This window comes from Taeniopygia guttata, chromosome 8 (assembly GCF_048771995.1).
Source record: "Taeniopygia guttata chromosome 8, bTaeGut7.mat, whole genome shotgun sequence".
NCBI lineage: Eukaryota > Metazoa > Chordata > Aves > Passeriformes > Estrildidae > Taeniopygia > Taeniopygia guttata.
This window is the reverse complement of record NC_133033.1, coordinates 1,722,539-1,737,642: the sequence shown is the minus strand read 5'-3', so window position 1 is coordinate 1,737,642 and position 15,104 is coordinate 1,722,539. Positions and strand designations below refer to the sequence as shown.

The 15,104-nt window shown below is 45.4% G+C and overlaps 1 protein-coding gene across 1 annotated transcript in view; it reads left to right on the top strand.

The window, feature by feature from the left end:
- CACHD1 (cache domain containing 1) overlaps nucleotides 1-15,104 on the top strand; it is an 87,278-nt gene that overhangs the window by 46,795 nt on the left and 25,379 nt on the right. Inside the window, exons 5-7 of the mRNA XM_072932523.1 lie at nucleotides 6,877-7,003; nucleotides 9,082-9,226; nucleotides 11,662-11,878. Coding sequence (XP_072788624.1) covers nucleotides 6,877-7,003; nucleotides 9,082-9,226; nucleotides 11,662-11,878 — 489 coding nt within the window. The remainder of the gene's footprint in view (nucleotides 1-6,876; nucleotides 7,004-9,081; nucleotides 9,227-11,661; nucleotides 11,879-15,104) is intronic.

The following is a 15,104-nucleotide window of genomic DNA, read 5'->3' as shown; positions in this document are numbered from 1 at the left end:
CAGGGAAGTTTCTCTGATCTTCTTAGCTGAGTTCAGCCCATGTGAGGCTGCCTTTGCAGTGATATGCAAAAATGACAAAATATAAGGGCATCTTAAAATATTTCCTTTCTTTGTCCTGTCAGGACATTTTCTCAATATGTTTAAGGACTTAGAAATACGCTTAGAACCAAAATACACACGACTTATCCCTGAAAAATTCAGCTTTTGGGCCTCTGGTGCAGCAAGGTGTTGTTTTTTTTTTTATTATTTATTTTTATTTTTGCATCCTAATCAGTGTGGATTAATACAGGGGTTTCTGTTGGGTTTAGTCAGACTTTGCTCCAGCTGTTCCATCTGACTTTTCAACCTTTTATGGTGCTCAGTGTTGTAAATTTGGGAACATTGATAGACTCTTTGGATTTTATTTTGGGGAGGTGTTGTTTGTTCATTCTTTTGGGGGAATAATGCAGACTTGGTATTTATTTTAGTTTATTTTCATGCAGAGGTCTTTCGGAATAAAATGCTGATTTATTTCATTAACTTGACTGAAGTGGCAGCTTTGCCATTTCACCCTCACCATCTTGCAACAAAGGGGGAAAGAACCCCAAATTTTCATAAACTCCTTTACTGTTTCTCTTCTTAGAGCTTTGCTTTCTGGATTTCTAATGAATATAAAAATGAGCAGTCCCCACAGATTCTTTTCCATCCCATCCATTGTATCCCACATCTTGGATGCAGGTGCTGGCCAGGCTGATTTCCTGACAAGCCATGATTTGTGTGGTGTTTTCCATCCTAAAGCCAGGAACTCTTTGTTCACTCACTATGATTTGCTGGGCTTTGTTTTACTCATCTCTTTATTAAAAAACCAAACCCAAACAACCCATTAAAATAATGTTAAAATCACATGCAGTTGTTAATTAATCAGAATCATTTTTGAAGGCATGTTTAGAGTCACTGTTGCAAGAGCAAAGCATACAATGAATCACTTCATGGTTTTTAATTAAATTAAATAAAGATATTTTTCTACTGCTGAAGTTGGAGGCTAGAAAAGTATTCAAGAAATATTCCTTATTTTTGAGTGATGAAAAGCAAATAAATTCCAGTTTCTTGTAAACATAATTTAAATTTCTGGTTTGAATTCTCAGAGAAATAAAATGAGGGGTGTTCAAGGTTCCTGCTGTCCTGGCTCAGCAGTGAGGCTCAAGTGCTTCCTCTTCCCTTGCCTCTGGCTTGAAAGATTCCTGATGAAAGGAGAACCTTCAAACATGGCATTGGCAGGAAAGGGCAGCAGGAGAGGAGAGGGAATTGAAGGAGAGTAAGAGCAGGGATTTATTGACAGCAGACTCTCCTCTGGCTCTCCTTTCACAGAAACAGCTTGGGGGGAGGTTTTGATTAGGGAGGAAATGTCTGTAAGAGAGAAATGGGATGGAAAGAGTGGACTGAGGCAGGAAAATGGGATGGAAATGGTTAATTTGAGGAACAAAAGTTGGCACTGGGTGCACACCTAGTGAAGAGAGAAGTTTTGTGTAGGTGAGGCCAAGGAATATCCTTGATCCTTGTTGTGTTTGAAACAAGTCTGGGAGATCAATCACAGATGGGGTTGGGTTGGAAGGACCTCAAAGCTCATCCAGTGCCGCCCTGCCATGGCAGGGACACCTTCCACTGTCCCTGGGTGCTCCAGCCTGGCCTTGGGCACTGCCAGGGATCCAGGGCAGCCCCAGCTGTGACTGGTGCCAGTTCCACCTTCCCATCCCTGCTCCTCATCTCAGGCACTCCGAGCAGCCCAAGCCCAGCACCAGGGCTCTGCGTGACCCTTGGGGACACTCAGGAGGGTCAGCAGGGCCCTGCTGGGGTGGGGCTGTGTCACTGTTGAGACACAGAAGAACACCATGCTTTCCAGAAGGCTTCTCTCTGCTTATTTTAACAGCATGCTGTCTTTTATACCTTTTCAGAAAGTTTATATTTGTTCGTTGGCCACAATGAATCCAAACTGGCACAGAGCAGTCTCCACACTGTCCTCAGCCAAAGTCCAGCTGCAGGCCCCTCGTTTGTCTTTTCTTCTTCTTGGTTTCCTTGACAGAATTCCTTTCAGGGGTAAACAAGTCCCTTGTCACCCTGTCCTGCAGCTGTCTGTGGCTCACAGAGCAGCTGTCAGCCCCTTGCACAGGCCTGGGCACGCTGGAGCAGTGTGGGACTGCAGGAACGCCGGGGCTCCGGGATAAACGGGGTGGGACGTGTTTGGGGTGTTGGTGTGGAGGGTGTTGGGTTGGTGCTGTCTGTAGCACAGGGTGGTGCAGCCATGGGCTGTGACCTGTGCCAGGAAATCCGTGTGTGCCCAAAAGAATCCATGGGCTGGGACAGGAATTGGCTTGGGATAGAAATGGAGTGGGAAGCAGTTTTGGTTAGAGGGATGGAGTGCTCTCAGTGCCCTAGCATCCCCCTACCTGGGGAGATGCTGTCACCTTGTAAGTGGGGTTTTAAAGTACTAATTAGTGTATCTGTGTCTTAAAACTCTTAATTTTATCTTTCTGTAAGACCATTTACCTTTGAGGGTACCCTCAGGGCAGAGCCCTTGGTGTGCACAGGAGCCAATTCTCAATAAATCGATCAATACTCACATTAAACTAAAACCACCTCTGAAAGAAGACTGTGATAAAATACAACAAAAAAATTTCCCCTAATCCCATAATTTTCTTTCTTCTTTCATAAGTGTCCTCATGCAGAGCTGGGGAGGAATATCTGTTTCACTTTGGGTTTAGGCTCTACCTCTGCCTCACTTATTTTTATGCTTTAAAAACTGTGGGTACATCTGGGTGTTCTCATCGTTGTCTTCCTGAATGAGTTTTTCATTTCATTCTGAACATAAAAGGCAAAATTCCCATGAGTATCTCCCCTTTTCCCACATGAGTTCTGCAATTTAAATAATCCTGCCTATAAAAAGCTCCTGGCAAAACATAAATTTCAGCTCTGCTCTGCTCGACCTCAAGCTAAGCTCTGGAAATGTTAATCTTGGCCCAGAGTAAAAAGTGGGATTGGAGTGCTGAAGTTGGAGGTGTTGGAAGGGAACGGAATTTGCACCACAAAGCCACAGGAACAGAGTCTGGGAGAGCCCTGGGGACAGCAACCCCAGATTCCACCCTGAGCAGGGTGTTAAGAAGGGTGATGGAGCTCATGAATCTTTCAAATCTGTTTTTTCCATTATTATTGGATTTTTTTTTTTTGTTAAAATAAACATTAGTCTTAGGGGAAGGAGAGAGAAATAGATGTGTCTCCTCAGCTTTTAAAAAATACCACTTTTACCACTGTTTTTTCTTAATATTAGGTGGCTTTTTAAATGTTTTTTAGTGTCTTGAAAAGATTTTGTTTTATCTTGGTTGGAGTTTTGCATCTGGATTACTTTTAGCCATTACTACAAAACAGATAAGGAGAAAGTCTTTATTCTCCAGATGGAGACACAGGCTTTGGGCAGTTAGATGAAGAGATCTGTCCTCACCGCTCTGAATAGTCCTTTATTTATTAAATCTTCCCCAGAGCCAGTGCATTATGTTATCAGATTCTTCTGGAGTTTTTTTTTTTTGCCTTTTGAATAAACAGGGAACCAGTAAATCTTTCTCCTTCTCATCCTTCAAAGTGCTGAAATGTCTGTTCCAAGTCAGGCAGCTTTGGCAGAGCGCTCCTCCCCAGAAATATGCAGAGATGGCACCAAATTGCCCAGTAAATCCTGTCTGTTTTATTCGGGGTGTTGATCATTTAAAATCTTAGAATCATAAAATATCTGGAGTTGGAAGGGTAATCGAGTCCAGAATGTGGAATGTTCCTTAAATTGCTGTATTTTACACTGATTTTTTGGCTGAGTTAAAACGGCTGGGAGTTATTTGAGCAGAAGAGTTAATACCCCTCCTTCCAAATCCTTCTGCTGGAGGAATCTGGTCCCATTCCTTGAAATGAAAGGGTTTTTTACTTCTTTTCCCTTCAGAGTCCTGAGGATTGAGCAGGGCTCTGTCCTGGCTCATGCCACCAGCAGAATGCTAATTGTGGCTGAGCTGCAGAGCTTTTATTCCTGGTGACAACACAGGAGCTGGAATTGGGTTTGACTTGGAACCTCCTGGATCAGATCTGTCTGGAGAGTTAGAGGATGCCTTCATTTGTGCACTAAACACATTTCTTTGTGCTGTTTCTTCACCATGAGGGTCCTTAAAGGAGGGATTTGTCAGAGGAGAACTGGAAATTAAACTTTCCTGGGTTTTGTGGGATGAGATCCGAGGTCAGCAGCTCAGCAAATGTAATGCTAAAGAGGAGGGCTGTAAGAAACCCTTTTATAACGAGCAATTATGTTCTGTAGTTCCTTTTTTTTTTCCCTGACTGTTTGTGCTGTTCTTTGAAGATTAATTAGTTAATGATTTGGCTGTGCTTTGAAGATGTAAAGTGGTATCTAGAAGTGCTAAGTGTTATCATATCGCATTCTCTTTGAAGTTTTATAAACTCTATCACACAGGGCTTTCTTCCTAAAAGTCCTTTTTGCCTTGTGAGATATTTATAATTAGAGAGAACTATAATTTCAAATGCTGTCATCTTAATACTTCCCAACTTTTCCAGTCTGCAGCAGGATTTGGAGTCAGATGTTGCTGCCGGGGAAGTGGAGGGGACAGAGGTTTTGGAGTGACCTGGCAATGCCACCTCATGGGCAGCTGGGCACTTTTATTCCCAATCTGTGTCCAGAAGTAAGGGATCACCTTTTGAGATCATCCATTTGGATGGAATAACCTGTCTAGGGGCTGATTTTCCTGGGAGGAGGAGGTAGGAATAAACTACAGGCACTGAGGGGTTGGAAAGTTGGGGTAAAAGTGAGATTTAGGTTAAAAAAAAAAAAATCTACTATGTATTCTGGCAAGGAGCAAGAATTGAGGCAATATCTGCAGGGCTTTCTTGCAGCTTGAGTGGATGGAAAATAAGAATGTGTTTAAAGAGAAAAAGTCTGGATTTTTCAGCCATGGCTTATCTGCAGGGAGATTGTCTGCTGTGGTCATAGGAAAAAGAAAAAAGGGGGAAAAAAGCAGAGTTAGGATAAAATTGGTGGTCCCTGGGGAAGGTGTTATTGAACTAACACTTGCTGGAGGAAACATGAGCACAACTGTGTGAAAAGGAAGAACAGCAGAGCTTGAGTTTCAAAACCAATTGTTTTATGGGGAAAATGAACCTTTTTAAATCCACATACTCTCATGGGGAAATAAATACAGCTCGTGGCCTTGCAGGAATGAGAAGTTTATCTTTAATATAGTAAGAATTAAAAAAAGCCTTTAAATTTTAAACTCCTCTGTTGTAATGTTGTTGGTAAAATGAGACCGGACAAGTTATTTCATCCAGACTTTAACTGAGTGTTCACATGTCAACTTTGAAATTACATTTTTTGAGTTCTGTAACTCAAAACAAAAACTTCAACACCAGAAATTCAGCCTCTTTATACAAAACAACTTCACCCCAGAACTATGAAATCCTGGTGGCTGGGCATAAAAAGAAGGATTTAAATGTTTGTAGTCTCATGGCTCTTCTGCCTGCAGGAGGAAGCAGCAGTTCAGAGAAGAAATAGATTTTGGAGGGGAATGAGGAGTCTCTGGTAGTCCTTGGTCCATCAAGGCAGGGAGTTGTTCTTGTGAAAAGCTGCATTTTTGCACAGAGCTCAGGATCCCAGTGGCATTTTTAGGCACTGTGGGAAGTGTCAAATACTGTGGCAGAGAGGAGTGGGGAAAGCCCAGGACAGTGGTTTTTGCAGGGTAATTACACTGAGCTGGATGTGGAGAGAACATCCAGCCACAGCCAGGCTGGGAAACTTGAGTAAGTGCTAAAGTGTGGAGGATGTGGAGCTCAGACTGTCCTCGGTGTGGGTATTTGGGTGTAGAGTGTCTGGCTAAGGTTTGAATGTGCCCTGCAGTCCTTTCCAAGCCAAATATTGGCATATTTGATAATGAAGGAGATGAAATTGGCCTATTTTCAGTGCCAGTCCTGAGGGAATACAGGAGAGAAATGCTGAGCAAAAGGTGAAGCACTGGAAATCAGAGCCCTCCTCTGCCAGTTCTTTTGAGTTCTGCAATCAAATAACATGAAAGGAGAAATGGCAAAGAAATATTTTCTTTTTTTCATGCATTTTAAGCTGGTGTGATCTACTTTATTTGCTTGGTAAAAACTAAAGGTTTCAAATATCCAGATTTGAGAGCAGACAAGGTCTGTGGGACATTCCCACTGCACCATCAGGCAGAAATCCCAGTGCCCATGGGATCTGTTCCCTTCCCAGGGCCCATGGGATCTGTTCCCTTCCCAGGGCCCATGGGATCTGTTCCCTTCCCAGTGTCCATGGGATCTGTTCCCTTCCCAGGCCCCATGGGATCTGTTCCTTTCCCATAGGATCTGTTCCCTTCCCTGGCAATAGGTTGGTTATGAAGCTGTGAGCACCAAACCTGTTGAATATTTTGGAATTGTTCCACCAAAAGAACAGGATTTTTTTTTAACATGAAGGCTTTTTCCTTTTTGGAAAGGATGTTGACAATGTATTTATTGCTACATGGAGATGTAGAGGTGTATATATATTATATATAATTGCCTTAATCTCTTCCTTCCTCACTCTGGCCTTGCCTTCCCAGGACCTGGGTGTACTTCAGAGATTCGGGAATTGTCATCACATATTAAACAAAATCTGTCCAATCCAGTGTTGAGTTTCTTGAACTGTTTGCAGATCAGTGAAGTTTCACCAGTGTGTTTCACCCATCCTAAGCAGAGCAGTTTATGTTTCATGCAGGGCCCTGGTTGTTCTTCTCCAAACTACCAGAGAGGCCCTGGGTAACAAATCCTCTGGGTCTGGGCTGCCTTTGTAACTCTGCTTCATTCTCCCCTTCCACCCTGCAGTCCTTGCTGATAACCTGAAGTCTAACCCAGGAATCAAGTGGCAATATTTCAGCTCAGAAGAAGGGATTTTCACTGTGTTCCCAGCCCACAAGTTCCGGTGCAAAGGCAGCTACGAACACCGCAGCAGGTAGGATTTGCCTCCTTCCCATTTCCTGGGAAAAGCATTCACACTGCATTCCTCAGGCCCTCATTTCACTCACTGTTGTCCTTTGCCAAGCTGCCAACATTCATGAGTAACTTCTAATGGAGTCCCTTGGGTTTTCTTAGGGCTCTTTTTTAAAGCACTACTTTTCACTTCTAAGGAACTAAACTAAAATTCCAAACAGGTCCTCACCTCTCCCAAATTAAATCAGCTGTAAAAAGCAGCGACTTGGAAGTTGTAGGTCAGCCTGCAGGCAAAATCCAACTTATATTTGACTCATGCTTGACTCCTGTTAATGGAGCAGTGAATAGATATTCTGCTGATTTGGCAGGAGCATCACTTTGGGGAGGGAGGGGAAGGATGAGAGTCTGGGAAGGGCACATAGGTAGGAGCATTTTTCCCCAGGTTCAGGTGGCACATCATGGATAGCAGGGAAGCAGCAGTGAAAATTTACTTCCACTAAAATAAAAAAGTAAAAATAAAGCATCAGCTGGTGGCAGAGTTTCCTGCACAGGGATTTCTGTTCTCTGGACATGAAGGCAATAATAAGTCCAGTATTTTTCCCTGCTTTTTCTGTCAGTACCATGGGATTGATGGGGGCTCAAGGGTGGGAAGGTGCAGTGGCTTTGCTATCTCTGGTCACACATTAATTAATTGTACAAGTTAATCAGTCTGGGCAGGGGAAGCAGCAGCTCATCCAGGAACCTTCTGGGGACACTAAGGAGGGTTTGGTTTTCTGTCAGGGTTGAGCAATCAAAAGTTTACTGATGGTATCTTTGGTGTGCCATCAAAGCACAAAGTTCTGAGCTTGACTGAGTTTTCTGGGGCCTTGGAAAGGTGAGGTCTGAGGAGGTGAGACCTGGGAGTGCCCCAGTCCTGCTCAGAACTCTGACACTAAAACCATCCGTGGTTTTATCCAAATCACTTAGTCTGGGTCATAGTTCCTCCATGGCTAAATAAGGAGTCTCTTTTTGCTAATATTTACTTCAGAGGGTAGTTTGGGTGAATTAATTAGTTAATGCTTCAGTGCTTTGAAGTTCAAAGGCCCTGTTTCAGTTGCAGGTATTAATCCAGGGTCAAGCTGCAGGCTGTTTTACAGTTAAGAACTGATTTGTGCCAGTTGTTTACTGCAGTGCCTTGTGTCAAATCTTCTGCATTTCCTTTCCTTTTAATAAGATTTCTATGTCTGCCTTTGATATAATGAAATTTAGACCCCAAAACTCTCACTTGACTGTAAGTAGTTTTGTGTCTGGATTAAAGAGGAAAGAGAAACTTGCCATTTTATTTTAATCCTTCCTCCGTGCTGAGGATCCTCCTAATTTATTCCAGGTTGAAACCTTGGCGTGAGAGCTTGTGAACTCTTTCACACATCTCTCAATATCGAGCTGGATCTGAAAACACTTGCCTGAAAACACGTTTTTTGATGTTAGCACAGACACATGTCAGCACTGAGAGTCCCCACTGGTGTTAGCTCACTTTGGGATGTAAAACTGTGCAGATCCAAGGGCTTGTGGAGCATGACCCAGGTGAGAGTCATCCCAGGGCACCCTGCCTTGGCCAGGAGCCTTCTTACAACAGCCCAAACACCCTGGGCTGATCAGCTCCCTGCAGCTGCACAGGTTTTTACTTGTCCTGGCCCCAGCACATCCCCATTGTTGCACCCAGTTCACGTGTGGGTGAAGTTCCCGGCAGCCAGGATTTACCAGGAGGCACTTCTTGCTTCATTCAAATCTTGCTGTGAACTGCTGCAGTGATCCCAAACTCTGCTGCTGTGTAAGCAACTGGGTTAATTCCTGAAAGCTCTTGCTGTGACAGAGAGAGAACCGCCTGGTTTAGGTTAAAAAATTCAGGGAGTGAGGGGCATTTCTGCATGCTCAGATTCTCAGCTGGCCTTTCCTGGTACAAGTTTCCATAAGGGGAAAAAATTCCTGTTACAATTAATTGTTTCTTCTTGCTTGTTTGCTTGGGTGTTCTAATTCCTGCCTGTTACCACCTGTGAGCATTCCAGCGGGGATGACAGGGTGCCTGATGATGATGGTGGTTTGGGTTTTGTCCTTCCTCAGGCCCGTCTACGTCTCCACCGTTCGCCCTCAGTCCAAGCACATCGTGGTCATCGTGGACCACGGGGCCTCTGTCACAGAGACACAGCTCCAGATTGCCAAGGATGCTGCCCAGGTGATCCTCAGCTCCATAGATGAGCACGACAAGGTGAGCTTTCTCCAGGCCAGGAGCAGCTTTCCCTGCATTTTCAGTTCTCACCCAAAGTGGGGTTTTCAGCCCAAGGACTCCAGCAGATTTGGGAACTGCCTCCGAGGGGTGGCAGAGCCTTGAGCTCACTCTTGGAACCTTTCTGCTGCAGGGGAAATATTTGGGGATCTGCAGGCTGGGAAAAAAGTGAAATCCCACTGATCTAAGGCAAAATCTTTTACCTGAGCAATCTTTAAAGACTCTTCCATCTCAGCAGATATTTCAGTGGTGGTGAACAGGAAGAAGAACCATGCTCCAAACATGACTCCTTCTCCTTCTCACATTTTCAGCAGCTCATTTCTCCTCTGAGCCTCTCTTTATGTCTTGTGAAAGTGGAATTTATTTATTCTCGTGCAGTACTGGTGTGAGCTGAAGCATAATTAGTATTTGTAAGATTCCCAGATAATTATGGGACCAGCAAAGGGCTGAGAAATCTGGGTTTGATTTCTTGCTTTGTCCCTAGTACTCATTTGACAGTGAGAAAGTCACTTAACCTGTAATTTTTTTTTTCAGAACAGACAACCATGCACTCATAAAGTGCTTCTGTAAAAGGTCTCCAGTTTGGTTTTTACTTTTAGTAACTATCTACTGGTGAGACTTTGATCAGTCTCTCTGCTTTGGTTTTCTTTTGTGAATAGGAAGAGTTTCAGTTAAATCCAATTGAAGAAAACTGATTATAATCTTTGCCTTATGTATCTCATGAATAGTATGGGAAAACCACTTGTAACATGGTGCTTTTAGAGAGATTTAATATGGTAAAGTAATGTTACAGTTCAGCAGGATTAATAGCACTTAAATTCAAGTGTCAGAAGGGTTTGTGTTAATACAGAGAATACATTTAAGACACCTATTCCTTGGTCAGTAGCTCAGTGGTTATAGAACCTGTTACACAGGTATCTAATTACTGCTTAATTCTGTGGCTGTCTTGCCTCAGTCATGCTCCCTAATGAAGTTTGTCACTCAGGTAATGAGCCTGGTGTGTTAGATACCATTAAGGCACAGAGGTAACCCTTGCATTAACTTATTCACAGGAAAAGCTGATGTCAGAGTCGCCTTGCTTTGGCTGAAACATTAAAACAACAGAAAGCTTTGCTGGGAGCAGTCCTTAGAGGGGTTGTTTATTTATTTTCCATTTCTCTGTGCACTCCACTTTTCTCTGGGCTCTGCAGGCTTTCCTGAAAATTTCCTGTCAGCTCTCCCTGGCCCACTCAGGCTCTGCCCAGAGCAGTGCATTGACCATTATGTGAGATCATTGTGAGGGAGCCTGACTCTGCTAAGAAACAAAGACCAAAATCTCTTTTCCTTGAACTCAGCATAATCCCTTTGAAATTTGACAGATTTATGCCTCAAGTGTTTCTTTTCCAACAATCCAGTTTTAAACCCACGAATCTCCTCCCTTGGCTTCTTGTTGTATGTTGTATGTCTGGGTGTGTAAAGATGATGTAAAGATGTGTGTTGTGTTCTCCATGCAGGAGAACAGGACTTCTGGAAAACTAATTAAGCAGAAGCCCCTTTATTTTTTACATTAAGCTCTATTTATACATTCTAACACTACTGCACAAGCAATCACACATTTCTTGAGTGGTGCCTCTACCTTGTCCAAGCCCTTTTCAGGATATATGGTTGGTTACAGTCCAGTACTTCAAGGCCCTCCTTTATCTCGTTCTTGTGGTCTTGGCATCTTGTTTCTCAGCCTCTTTCTTGTAGCACAACTGATGTCTTAGTAACCTTGAGAATCCCAGAGGGTTCTGATAAGCATAACTAAAAACGGTTTGGCTGGAGCACAAACTAAGCTGTTTAAGCACATTGCTCCACCTCCAGGGGAGGTGATCCCATGGGATCTCTTCCCCTTGGGATCTCTTCCCCTTGGGATCTCTTCCCCATGGTTTCTCTTTCCCCTGGGATCTCTGCCCCCTGGGATCTCTTTCCCCTGGGATCTCTTTCCCCTGGGATCTCTTCCCCCTGGGATCTCTTCCTCATGGGATTTCTTCCCCCTGGGATCTCTTTCTCTGGGGTCCCTTCCCCATGGGATCCCTTCCACCTGGTTTCTCTTCCCCCTGGGATCTCTTCCCCCTGGGATCTCTTCCCCTTGGGATCCCTTCCCCATGGTTTCTCTTCCCCCTGGGATCTCTTCCCCCTGGGATCTCTTTCCCCTGGGATCCCTTCCCCCTGGGGTCTCTTCCCCCTGGGATCTCTTTCCCCATGCTTTCTCTTCCCCCTGGGATCTCTCCCCCCTGGGATCTCTCCCCCCTGGGATCTCTCCCCCCTGGGATCTCTCCCCCCTGGGATCTCTCCCCCCTGGGATCCCTTCCCCCTGGGATCTCTTTCCCTGGGATCTCTTCCCCATGGGATCCCTTCCCCCTGGGATCTCTTCCCATGGGATCTCTCCCCGGCAGATCTCGGTGCTGACGGTGGCGGACGCGGTGCGGACGTGCTCCCTGGACCAGTGCTACAAGACCTTCCTGTCCCCTGCCACCAGTGAGACCAAGAGGAAGATGTCCACCTTTGTCAGCAGCATCAAGGCGTCCGACAGCTCCACGCAGCACGCCCTGGGCTTCCAGAAGGCTTTCCAGCTCCTCCGGAACACCAACAACGGCACCAGGCTCCAAGGAAGTAAGCCAGCCTCTTGTGCAAGCCTGCTTATTTCAGGGCTTTGCAGTGTTTCCTTATTTCACATTCTCACTTTGGCAGAGCCCAAGGGAGTGGGGTGTGTTGAATAGGAACAAAAACGTGCTCCGTGCCCTGTTTTTGTTTTAAGGAGCATTTCCTTGGGCTGCAGTCCACATGAGGGGCTGTTGGATGTGTGCAGTCCCTTCTCATTTGTGTCACTTGCTCCTTGCCTTTCTTTTGAACAGAAGGAGGAGAATGCAGGATTGGCCTGTGTGAGAGCTGAGTTATTTCCCCAGTCTCTGTGGGGGGGCAGAGGGCCTTTCCAGGAAAATTGCAGCTTCTGCAGGTTCATTTAATGAGTGCTGGCACATTTGCATATGGATGATGTGCCTTACTGGAATCCTGGGGAAATGGCCCTTGCTTCCCAGGGAAATGGGGTTTTGAGAATACCAATTATGGGTGATATTTTGTGGAACACAAAGCTGTCCTGGCTAAATTTTCCTTCATCTCAGAATAACCCCCCTGAACTCTGTGTATTCATTATGAGCTTTATCCTTCCCCTTCCCAACACTGGGGTTTTTCTGGGTGGTTTTCGTAGTGAGGATGTGGTGAAAAACATGAAAAAGATGGATGTGAAATTGAGTGGCAGATTTGCTTGCCAGGAAGCCATGGAAGGCAAATCCTGTGCTCTGAGTGCTCCTTGGATTTGAGTAACAGTGGCAGTGCCAGGGCAGGGTGGAGGGAGCAGCCCATCTCCATTGGGATACTTGGATTATGTAACTCAATTCCCACAGCCTGGCCCTGTGCCTGCTCCAGTGAGAGCAGAGCCTTCAGTGTCCCAAAGGGCACCAGCTCAGGGGCTGTGCAGAACCAGGGAGAGAGGAAAAGTCCAGGAACTGAAGTGCTTTGGAAAGAATGAGGAAATACCCTCTCATTCCACGTGACTTTCCTTGCCTTTATGGAATGGTGCTTCTGCTACCAAAGGTTCAGCCAGTCCCTGAGCTTCAGGCCATTGGCACAGGGAGATTTTGTGGGACTGGACAAAGGATCAGGTTGGCAAGGGCAGGATTTTACCATCCTCTGGCAAAATGATGACAGGGGAGCAGCTCCAGCAAATACAAAACGAACAGTGCAGTGCTGCTGCAGCTGGCTGGGATAAGATGAATTTGTCATCAGGACTTGTTCCAAGAACATCAGCTGAGGAGTCTTGGAGCATCCTCCTGTTATTCCCCATTCCTGGAAGTGTCCAAGGCCAGTTTGGACAGGGCTTGGAGCACCCTGGGATAGTGGGAGGTGTCCCTGCCCATGGCAGGGGTGGGATGAGATGGGCTTTAAGGTCCCTCCCAATCCAAACCATTCCAGGATTCCATGTTTTCATGTTTGGCACTGTTTTATATTAGGATTGGAAGTTTTGGCATATTCATACTTCACTAGGTTTCATATCAAACAACTATTTAGGGGCACAAGCACAGAAAGTTAAAATGCAAATGCTTTGGATTTAGGTTTTCTCTACATGTGGAAGATTGTGAAGATCTAACGTGTTTATGGCAAATTTCAGAATTCCTGGCGTGAGGCACAATAGGTTTGAGAAGAGGATGTTTATAAAACATGTCTCATTTTCTTGTAAATAATCTTTTCATCTTTTTAAAAAAGAAAAACAAACCCAGCAAAAAAAAAAAAATCCTTCATTTCACTGTTAATTTTCTAACATCCTGTTCCCAGAGAACAATGTCTGGGTGTGTCAGGGAAGCTGTTGAGATACAGCCTCAATCCCAAATTCACACTGGCAAAGCCAGAAGGGAACTGCTGGTGTGAGATGGGAGAACTGCGCTGTTAAACACATCTGGATTTTCTGCTTCAGGTCCTACTGCAGTCCTGCTCAGCAGCTCCTCATCCCAAAGGGTGACAAAATTCTCCAAAAGCTGCTTGCTCTAGTCCTTCGTGCAGTTTTAGGACTGGCTTTTGTTACTCCATTGAGGCTGCAGCACCATGCCTGGCTGCAGATTAAATATCTCTGCTGTAGCCTAGGAAACACAGCAACAATTTACCTTAAACTCCACCCAAAGCTCCTTTAAATACCTGGCTTTTTTCTTTTCCTACTTTTAGCCCTTACAAAAAACTAAGGTAGAAATTCCCCCAAAATAACAGCACCTCCTGTTTGTGTCAAAATCTGGTTCTGGCTGAAATTCTGGTCAAACCACGAGGACAAAATGTGCAGGTCAAAGCATTGATACCTATTTAATAAATCAGTACAGCAAATGCACCAAAAATCCAGGTGAAACAAGAAAGTTGGGACGTGACCACATCAGCCCAGTGCATGGATTTCCTGTGGGTGATCCCAATCCATGTGTTCATTATAAACACAAACCACTCTCAATACTGAGATAAATGTGATGGAGCAGGTTGGGGAGTCAGCACAGAGCTGTGAATTGTTGTGTTCAAAGGCTTTGGGGCAGGACTTTGGCCAGGAACATCCTCAGCCTGAAAAACGTGTTCCAGGGAAAATGTGAGGGGCCAGGTCACATTCCCAAGCTTTCTGCTCTGCCATGCTCCATGGGAAGCTCTGTGCAGCTCCGTGCCTTAGGATTGCAGGGTGGAAGGAGAACAGAGGGGCAGGAGATGAAAAGTGCAGGTTTTGAATTTGTGGAGCTTTTTCCATGGAATTGGAGCCAGCTGCTCCAGGTGCTGGATCTGTGTGCTCCTGTCTGGAGGCAGCTGAGCTCCTCACCCGGAGGTGAGAAGGATCCAGGGAGACCTTGGTGCCTAAAGAGGTCCAGGAGAGCTGGAGAGGGACAAGGCATGGAGGGACAGGACACAGGGAATGGCTCCCACTGCCAGAGGACAGGGATGGGTGGGATACTGGGAATTAGGAATTGTGCCCTGGGAGGCTGGACAGGTCCTGGCACAGGTGCCCAGAGCAGCTGTGGCTGCCCCTGGATCCCTGGCAGTGCCCAAGGACACTTGGACAGGGTTGAATCAACCTGGGCTGGTGGAAGGTGGGACTGGATGGGGTTTAGGGTCCTTTACATCCCATCCATCCCATGATTCCAAAGCCAGGAGGTGCCTGTGGGGTTTGCTCAGGAGAGCAAGCCCCAGTGCTCCTGGGTGGCCAACAGGCACCAAACCAAACACAAGTTTGGTGGTGCCAAGAGTGAAACTTGAACACCAAATGCTGGAATCCACGTGGCTGCAGTGTGTTCATCCCCTGGAGGTGCTGTGGATCCCTGGG